Source organism: Mobula hypostoma, chromosome 6, assembly GCF_963921235.1.
Source record: "Mobula hypostoma chromosome 6, sMobHyp1.1, whole genome shotgun sequence".
NCBI lineage: Eukaryota > Metazoa > Chordata > Chondrichthyes > Myliobatiformes > Myliobatidae > Mobula > Mobula hypostoma.
In genome coordinates, this window is record NC_086102.1 from 101,604,202 (window position 1) to 101,614,909 (window position 10,708).

The 10,708-nt window shown below is 43.4% G+C and overlaps 1 protein-coding gene across 1 annotated transcript in view; it reads left to right on the forward strand.

Annotated features, from left to right (window-relative positions):
- Positions 1–10,323, forward strand: part of tsn (translin) — a 35,456-nt gene extending 25,133 nt beyond the window's left edge. Inside the window, exons 5-6 of the mRNA XM_063051348.1 lie at positions 3,316–3,395; positions 9,704–10,323. Coding sequence (XP_062907418.1) covers positions 3,316–3,395; positions 9,704–9,946 — 323 coding nt within the window. The 3' untranslated portion in view covers positions 9,947–10,323. The remainder of the gene's footprint in view (positions 1–3,315; positions 3,396–9,703) is intronic.
- The last annotated feature ends 385 nt before the right edge of the window (positions 10,324–10,708 follow it).

Sequence of the window (10,708 nt, forward strand, 5' to 3'; positions counted from 1 at the left end):
GTGGCTACTTTATCACGGATGGTACAAGGAACCGGATGGACTTTGTAAAACTTGGATGTGACTTTTTCATTTAACACTCTTTCAGCCTTGATAGGTTTGAGTTTCCCAATGCCATCCTTGAACACTGCTGTGGCATTATCTAATACCTTTCTTAATTTGCTTTCAGTTGACTATTGCAGGGGATGTGGCATGCAAATGGTGGCTAAATCTCCAATCAAGTTGTAGTTGTCTCAGCCGATCATGCCCTCATACTGTTGGCTCTCCTGTTTTGACCACACACAAATACAATATGGCTTGTTGGTTGTTGTATTTCACTGTTACAAATATCATCCACACAGGAATGATCTTTTCTCCAGTATAAGTTCTTAGTCAGATATCTGTAGGCTTTAGTTCAGTATCTTTGAAATGTCATTCAAACTCATTTTGTGGAATGACTGAAATAGCTGAGCCAGTGTCCAATTCCATTTTAATTTGCCGTTTACTTCTGAAATAAGCCAGATTGCTTCTCTCGTTTTCACATTGTAAATCTCATGGCTTTTCAGTCCTGTTGTCACTCTCATTGTTATCAGATTTTTCATCAACAGCTTGCAGATTAGTGCTCTTTTTGAAACTGCAACTTGATTTTCTTTTTCTATTCCCTGTGCAGTTCATTTATTTTTGTCTGCCCGACATGCTCTCTGTATGTGCTCTACATGGTTGTATTTTCTGCAAGTTTTGCCTTTAAGCCTGCATTGGTTTGATCTACATATGTGAGCCCCTGCCACAACGGTAAAACAATCTGTTCACCCAGGCAGGTTTCTGTGTAGACATTGCAATTTGGTTAACGCTCACTTTCATTCCTGACTGCAATTCAATTGGCTGCTGTTTCCATTGATGCAGCAATTTCAGCTGCTTTTTTAAGTGTGAGTTGTGCTTCAGTTAGGAGCCATTTTTGAATGCTTTCTTGTAAGATTCTACAAACTAAGTGATCTCCCTTCACTAAACTGACATTGCTTAAGCAACTTCTTCAACGTTCCTTTTGATTCTTATGAAACCTAAAGCATTCTGCAATCAACAATGGTCTTGATTCTAGATGTTCCTGCATTACTTTCACAATCTCAGCAAAGATCAGTTTGACTGGTTTGGTTGTAGCAGTCAAATTTTTAAGCAAGCTGTATGCTTTTCCACCTATTGCAGTCAGCAACACTGACACATGGTTTTTATTAACTATCTCATTTGCTTCAAAATATGCTGAATATGTCATCCAGTTGTTTGTTATGCAATTGAATGCATTGATTTCTCCAATAAAGCCAGCAATTAATGCCTTCTTAAACTTTATTATTACCTTTAGCCATACATGTTGCTTGTCAATTTTGTCTTGTTTTCTCCCTTACTTTTTAAAAACTTGAACATCTCTCTCCCTTTCCGAAGGAGAAAAATGTGCAACACTGCAACTTCCATCTCAGGTTCATTTTAAAATTACCGGCACTGTTATGTTCTGTAACCCCAGAAATTAACTGAAGGAAAAACTTGGGAGCCTGGGATAACATGTCTACTTAGTTTTTCTTTAGTGATCACTCCCATATGACATGGTGGCGTAATGACGTATGCCATTCACATACTTCTTGCATATAACCTGTAATGAATTATGTAAATGAACAATATTTATAATATTGCTCAAATATTACTGAGATATTGAGTACACTACAACATCCCCCCTCAAACTTTTCTACAGTCACCTGAAAATTTATTTCTCCTTGTATTAGCCATTTACGTTTGGTATAAAGTCTCTGGTTATCTGACTCAATCTATGCCTCTTATCAAATTCTATGCGTCTGTCAAGTCACTTCTAATCCTCCTTTACTCCGAAGGGAAAAGCCAAAGCTTGCTCAACCTGCCCTCAGAAAACAATGAAATGGTTATGGAGCAAATGAAATGGCTACAGGAAACAATGAAATGGTTACAGAGCCTACAACAACCTGCCCTCAGAAACAATGAAATGGTTACGGAGCCTACAGGAACCTGCCCTCAGAAACAATGAAATGGTTACGGAGCCTACAGCAATAGGCCCTTTGGCCCACCATGTCAATTGCCCATCCCACCTACCTGTACTTGTCAATTCAAATACTTGCCTGGATACTTCTCAAATTTTGAGACAGCGTCTGCCTCCACAATCCCTTAAACAGCACTTTCCTGATTCCATTCATCCTCTGGTGAAACAAGTTCCGCCTCTGCGGCAAGGGTTTCTCTTTTTGTCAGGAGTTTTAAGATCATTTGCAGAACAAACAAAAATGTGAGCATTAAAAAAGCTTCTATTTCTTTTCATAACCTCCCAAAAGCACTTTTTTTTAGCCATTGAAGTACTTTAGAAGTGCCATTATTAGTCTCCACATGACAAAGCCAACAGAAGCTTAATGTCTTACCACACCACCAGTTTCAGGAGTAGCAGTTATCAGGCTCTTGAACCAAAGGGGATAACTTCACTCACACCAGCAGTGAACTGTCCCACAACTTATGGACTTACTTTGAAGGACACCATCTCCTGTCTTTAATATTTATTGGTTATTTATTGTTAATATTATTTTTCTTTTTGTATTTGTGCAGCATGTTCTCTTTTGCACATAAGTTGTTTCTCTGTCTTGTGTGCGGGCTTTCATTTATCCTATTGTGTTTCTTTGTATTTACTGCAAGCAAGTGATTCTCAGGGTTATATATGGTGACATATATGTACTTTGATAATGAATTTACGTTGAACTTTGAAAGGTGGCATCTCTGCTCACTTGCCACCTCACCTGGAGTTCAAGCTTAAATATCTGAATTTAAATGACTTGAAAAGAAGAGCATTTGCAGGACAATGAGCAGTGGGAAGAGATTAGTAAAATAGCTCTCTGATCTTGTGTTCTCACAAAATCGGTGACATTCAGACCATTCGATATTCTAGGAGCAGAATTAGGCCATTTGGCCCGTCTGGCTGCTCAGCCATTCCATCATGGCTGATTTATTTTCCCTCCTCCACCTCATTCTCCAAAGGATCCCGATAATTTTTGACACCCATTCCTGACATATTGTCCTCTGGTTTAAATATGCCCAATGTCTTGGTCTCCATAGCTGTCAGTAGCAATCAATTCCAAAGATTCACCACAATCTGGCTAAGTAAATTCCCTGTCATCTCTGCTCTAAAGGGATATTTTTATATTCTGATTTTTAAACTCTCCCACCATAGGAAACATTCTCTCCATGTCCACTCTACCTAGGTCTTTCAATATTCAGAGTGAGATCCCCTCCTATTCTGTTAAATTGACAATAAATGGACAATGATATTTTATCTATTTGCAGTTGAAGTGCACCGAGATAAAGGCTTCCATCTCGATATTGAGGATTACCTTTCAGGACTCTTGATTCTAGCCAATGAACTGGTAAGATACTTGCAGATAAAGAGATTAGCTTTGTTTGTCACGTGTACATGGACATACAGTGTAATTGTACTAGGCACCTTGCGACTGTCACCGTGCTTCCGGCGGCAACAGAGCAGTCCACAACTTGTTACCCCTATTCATACATCTGTGGCTAGAGATGTGGAGGAAACTGGAAACTCACACGGTCATGGGGAAATCATACAAACTCATTACGGGCAGTGGCGAGAATGAATTGCTAGTGCGGTAATAGCATTCCGCTAACTGCTACAACATAAAGAGTGACTCAGCTGCTGAATAACGCACAGTGCGTGAGAGTGCACATTCATGCCGCTCACTGACGGGCTGTAGTAGATCATTTTGCTCCTCATTCATTTTCTGCATGAATCTTTTGAATAGTACACAGCTTCCAACCTGCTCATTAGCTTTATTTTATTTTGATATATTTAGAGATACAGCCCAGTAACAGGCCCTTCCGACCCAGTGAGCCTGTGCTGCCCATGTGACCAATTAACTAACTAACCTGTACATCTTTGGAATGTGGAAGGAAACCCTCGCAGTCATAGGGAGAACTTGCAAACTCCTTATGGACAGTAGTGGAATTGATCCTGGGTAGCTGATGCTCTAACAGCATTATGCTATTGTGCCACCCTACCCTTACCTTTTTCTGTGGGTATATCAGCTTGACCTTCGGTTAAATTATGGCCTACAACTCATCCCTGAATGTTTCCAGCATTTTACATGTGTATTTCAGTATCTTGAATTTTAGTTTTTAATGCCACAAACATAATTCTAGGAGCAGGAATAGGCTATTCAGCCCCTCACGCTTGCTCTAACATTTAAGATTGTGGTTGACTTGATTATAACCTCAAAGTTCAGAAGGTTGTGGGCTAAATACTCGCTTGGATGGGGCATCTTGGTCAGTATTTGGGCTAAGGACCCATTTCTGTGCTGTATAATTCTGACTAATGAACCCCACTTTTCCATTTTCCTGTGGTAACCTTTCCACACTAGTCAACAATCTGTCTTCTTCTGCATGAAAAATAGATCCACTTATTTTGCTTACATCAGCCTTTGAGGAGTTAAGAGTTCTAAAGACTTGCACATAATACCTTGGGAGAACATTTTTTTTTAACCTCATTCACTTCAAGTAGTGACCCCATGATTTTAAACAGTGTACCTATGATTCAGTATCCTCCCACAAGGTGAAACTTTAACTTTACATCCACCTCGGGATCTCATGTATCAATGCAGTTCCTTCTCATCCTTCTGAACACCACCCTGTCTGTATAAGGCATCCCACCCAATCCTGACGTCAGTAAGTGAGCGTCTGAACTGCTTTCAGACAATAAACACCTTTCCTTAATACTTCACGCAGAGCCCCCTGTAACTGAGGTACAACATCCCTACTTTTGAATTCAATTCCCTTGACAATAAACAGTAACATTCTGTTAGCTAATTACTTGTGGTATCTGCATAGCCTTCCATGATTCACACACGATACCTTGGTCCCTTTATGTAAATACTCTGTCATCTTTCAGCATGCTTTAATTACTTTTTCACCTTTTCATAAAGTACGTACTATTGGCCAGATATTTGCCCACTCACTTAACTGGTTCATATCCCTATGCTGCCTCCTTCACAACTTACTTCCCACCCTATCTTTGTGACATCAGCAAAGTCTACCTTGGTTATATAATCAAAGCCATTCTATATAAATGGTAAAAGGCGCACATAATGCCAACTGTCATTTTTATATTAACAGACACAAAGACAGCTTTTATTATGGGCCTTAATATGATAAGATGGATTCTTGAACTTGCAATCTCTCTCATTATTGCCATGAATGTTATTGTCTGCCTCCTCTGCACTTTCTCTGTAACTGTAACACTATATTCTGCATTCAGGTGGTTTTGGCATTGACTAGATGGGCCAAAGGACCTGTTTCTATGCTGTATTTTATATGGCTGTATGACATGCAAATTGAAATGACCCACACAGTTTCAGGATGTGCTGGGATCAGCCCACAGGTGTCGTCATGCTTCCAGCATCAACACATAACTTACACCTTACACCTGACCCTTACACCTTTGGATCATCTGAAGGAATCCCACAGAGATATCGTACAAACTCCCTATGGAATGCAGTGGGGAAGAACCCAGGCTGGCGGCGCTTTAAAGCATGGTGCAAACCACTGGGCCCGCATGCCCCTTGTACAGCCTCAGTGCACTGATGTAACGGATGGCATACAAAACAAGGGTTTTCACTGTCCCCCAGTACATATAAACCATTATACCCGCTAACTATACTGACTCTTGTTCCCTAACTCTGTGATCTTCAGTCCTTGCTACCCCCCACGATCTTTGAGCTCCTTGAGTTCTGGTTTCTTTGGCATTTAACTGCTCCATCACTGGTGATCATGCCTTCAGCTGCCCAGGTCTCAAGCCCTCAATTTCCCTCCCTAGAGTTCTCCCTTTCTCACTCCTTAAGCCAACCTGTTTGACCCTGTGTTTGGGTTCTTGTCCTAAAATATGGTTAAGCATTTGTTGTTGCTAAGGCTATTGAACGAGATCTTGGATTGCTTCTTTCCATTGTAAATGCAGGTTGGTGTATTTTCTAAAAAAGCGAATGGCATGTCCCACCCTCCCTGTGTCCTCTTTTCCCCCTTGTTCCCTCCACTACTGCTGTCTCGTTTTCCTCCTCCATGATGTATCCCTGTTCCTGCTTCTATAGAGACATTGTGGGATGAATGCCTGTGGTTATGCTGTACTGTTCTATATAACAGCAGTGTGGTAGCGTAGTGGTTGGCACGACGCTATTAGAGCTTGGGGTGTTCTGGAGTTTGGAGTTCAATTCTGGTGCTGTTTTGTAAGGACTCTGTACATCCTTCCTGTGGAATAACTGGGTTTTGCCCCCGTGCTCCAGCTTCCTTCCACAGGCGTACTGGGTAGATTAATTGGTCATTGTAAATTGTCTGTGATTGGGTTAGGGTTAATCGGGGGCTACTAGGCAGTGTGGTTCGATAGGTGTAGCCACACTGCGTCACTTAAAAAAAATTAAATTAATGTTCCACATTCCCCATCCCACTCATTCACCTTCCCAGTCTCTATTTCCCCTGTGTTTCCCCATTTGAGATCATAACACAATCAACGCACATCAAAGTTGCTGGTGAACGCAGCAGGCCAGGTAGCATCTATAGGAAGAGGTACAGTCGACGTTTCGGGCCAAGACCCTTCATCAGCACTAACTGAAAGAAGAGATTAGTCCTGACGAAGGGTCTCAGCCCGAAACGTCGACTGTACCTCTTCCAACAGATGCTGCCTGGACTGCTGCGTTCAGAGCATTTTTTGTGTGTGTTGCTTGAATTTCCAGCATCTGCAGATTTCCTCGTGTTTGCATCATAACACAAGGGAGCAGAATTAGGCAATTCAGCCCATCTGTGGGCTGATTATTATGTTACGTTGCAATGCAGATGCACCGTAAAGATTTTTACTCACATATGTGAAGGATGTAGGCAATAAAGTCAATTCAATTCAGTTCCAGTCTACTTCCTCATGCCATCATGGCTGATTTATTATCCCCCTCAATCCCATTCTTCTGCCTTCTCCACGTAACCCTTGAGACCCTTAATATCAACCCCCGCTTTCACTATACCTAATGATTTAGCCTTTACAGCTGTCTGTGGGAATGAATTCCACAGTTTCACCACCCTCTACCAAAAGAAATTCCTCCTTATCTGTTCTAAAGCGATGTCCTTGTATTCTGAATGCAAACACGAGGAAATCTGCAGATGCTGGAATTTCAAGCAACACACATGAACGCAGCAGGCCAGGCAGCATCTCGAGGAAGAGGTACAGTCGACGTTTCAGGCCGAGACCCTTCGTCAGGACTAACTGAAAGAAGAGTTAGTAAGAGATTTGAAAGTGGGAGGGGGAGTGGGAGATCCGAAATGATAGGAGAAGACAGGAGGGGGAGGGATAGAGCCAAGAGCTGGACAGGTGATCGGTAAAAGAGATATGAGAGGATCATGGGACAGGAGACCCAGGGAGAAAGAAAAGGTGGAGGGGGGGAAATACCAGAGGATGGGCAAGGGGTATAGTGAGGGGGACAGAGGGAGAAAAAGGAGAGAAAGAGAAAGAATGTGTGTATATAAATAAATAAAGAATGGGGTGCGAGGGGGAGGTAGGGCATTGGCGGAAGTCAGAGAAGTCAATGTTCATGCCATCAGGTTGGAGGCTACCCAGACGGAATATAAGGTGTTGTTCTTCCAACCTGAGTGTGGCTTCATCTTTACAGTAGAGGAGGCCGCAGATAGACATATCAGAATGGGAATGGGATGTGGAATTAAAATGTGTGGCCACTGGAAGATCCTGCTTTCTCTCCATTTTCTTGCCACCCCTCTAGGAATAGGGTTCCCCTTGTCCTCACCTACCACCCCACCAGCCTCCGGCTCCAACATATAATTCTCCATAACTTCTGCCACCTCCAACGGGTTCCCACCACTAAGCACATCTTTCCCTCCCCCCCTCTCTCTGCTTTCCGCAGGGATCACTCCCTACGCGACTCCTTTGTCCATTTGTCCCCCCCATCCCTCCCTACTGATCTCCCTCTTGGCACTTATCCTTGTAAGCGGAACAAGTGCTACACATGCCCTTACACTTCCTCCCTTACCACCATTCAGGGCCCCAGACAGTCCTTCCAGGTGAGGCGACACTTCACCTGTGAGTCGGCTGGGGTGATATACTGCGTCCGGTGCCTTCTATATATTGGCGAGACCCGACGCAGACTGGGAGATTGTTTCGCTGAATACCCACGCTCTGTCCGCCAGAGAAAGCAGGATCATGAGTGGCCACACATTTTAATTCCACGTCCCATTCCCATTCTGATATGTCTATTCACGGCCTCCTCTACTGTAAAGATGAAGCCACACTCAGGTTGGAGGAACCTTATATTCCGTCTGGGAAGCCTCCAACCTGATGGCATGAACATTGACTTCTCTAACTTTCGCTAATGCCCCACCTCCCCCTCGTACCCCATCCGTTATTTATTTATATACACACATTCTTTTTCTCTCTCTCATTTTTCTCCCTCTGTCCCTCTGACTATACCCCTTGCCCATCCTCTGGGTTTCCCCCCCTCCCCCTTTTCTTTCTCCCTAGGCCTCCTGTCCCATGATCCTCTCATATACCTTTTGCCAATCAACTGTCCAGCTCTTGGCTCCATCCCTCCCCCTCCTGCCTTCTCCTATCGTTGTGGATCTCCCCCTCCCACTTTAAAATCTCTTACTAGCTCTTCTTCCAGTTAGTCCTGACAAAGGGTCTCGGCCTGAAACGTCAACTGTCCCTCTTCCTGGAGATGCTGCCTGGCCTGCTGCATTCACCAGCAACTTTTATGTGTGTTCCTTGTATTCTGAGGCTGTGCCCTCTGGTCCTGGTCCTAGACACCCCCCCCCCCCCACCACAACTATAGGAAACATCCTCTCCACATCCACTCTATCTGTGCCCTCTGGTCCTAGACTCCCCCACTGTAGGAAACATCCTCTCCACATCCACTCTATCTAGCCCTTCCAATGTTCGATAGGTTTCAATGAGATCCCCCCTCATTCTTCTAAACTCCAGTGAGTACATACCTACAGCCATCAAACACTTCTCTTAAGTTATCCTTTCATTTCTAGGATCATTATTGTGAGCGTTCTTTGGACTGTCTCCAATGCCAGAATGTCCTTTTTTTTTAAAGACAAGGGGCCCAAAATTATTTACCATTTTACCCCATTCCCTCCCTCCTTTTTGTCCCCTTCTCTATTTTCCAGTCATTCTGTTTCTCACTTTATTTAGCCTTTCTCTTCCATTCTTACTGACTGATCGCCCTTCAGAACTGCTCATCTTGCTGCATCCTCCCCCACTGCTCGCCATCTCCTACTCAGGAAATACTATGATAGAAATTATCTATCGTAGAAACTATGATAATTTCTGATAGTTCCTTGTGAAACTGCACCAGATTATGAAAGAGCCGCTCCTCACAGTGTTCGGAGGCACAGAAACAGTGGTGACTTTATTTTTTTGTTATATAGGCTCAGGGCACCCCACAATTACAACACAAACAACAGCGAACAGACAAAACCTTGTTGAATCTACATAACTACTTTTGAGAGAAGGGAATTAGGAGAGGAGGGCGAACTGCGTTGGTGTACTGAGGTCTGTGGGGGAAATATGGTGGCTAACCCTAACTGTGAAGTAAGAAGCTAAGACCGAAGTGGAACTGATTGTAGTAACTCTGCATTTCCCATTCATTTTCCTGGCCTTTGCACACAGTCAAGGCTTGCTCTAAACAGCGTCACCGCTGGTGACTACTCCCGTCCCCTCCGCATCTCTTCCTTTATCAACGAGCTGGATTCTGGTTTCCGCCTGCTCAACCTGAAGAATGACTCCCTGCGGAAGCGCTATGACGGCCTAAAGTATGATGTGAAGAAGATAGAAGAAGTGGTGTATGATCTGTCGATACGTGGGCTGGGGAAAGGGGATGAGCCCAGCGGGGGCACGGGTGCGGGAAAGTAACTTCCGTTGTGGGCTTGAGGATTCGCCTATTTGCTGGGAAGGAAGGAAGTTACCGGTTGATGGTGTTTTTGATGAAAAATGGTGATGTATTCTTTTTGATCTTGATTGTGGCTTATGGTAAAGTGAAATCATTTTGGGATCTGGAGTTTAAAGAACTGTAACTTCCTTCAATGATATCAGTATTATGCTGATTTGTGCAGCGCTATTCTGTGGGTGCTGAGCTGAGCTCTTGTGCTGATTTACAACATAATCCAGCACTCATCACCACGTTTGTGCACAGCCATTTACTTGTCGGTTTGCCTTTTGATAACTGTAAACAAAATAAAAGCCAAATATTCCTGCATGCACATGGGTCTCATCTTGAGGGGAGTTGGTGTCAGAATTTCATTGAATGATACGGCACAGCATGAGCTCGTTCCTCTGCCAGAATATGGATTGAGAGGGTGGGTTGGATTGGATGAACAGAATGTAGAACGTTACGGCACAGTGCCGGCCCTTCAGCCCACGATGTTGTGCTAACCTTTTAACCTACTTCAAGATGAATCTAATCCTTCTCTCCCTCATAGCACTCCAATTTTCTTTCATCCATGAAACATCAAAGACCACAAGAGATAGGAGCAGAATTAAGCCATTTGGCCCACCATGTCTGCTCTGCCATTCGATCATGGCTAAAATTTATCATCCCCCCCCTCAACACTTCTGTTTTACTCAGAGTGATAGGTGCGTATAGGTGCCAGAAATGTTAGAAGCTGATACATTATT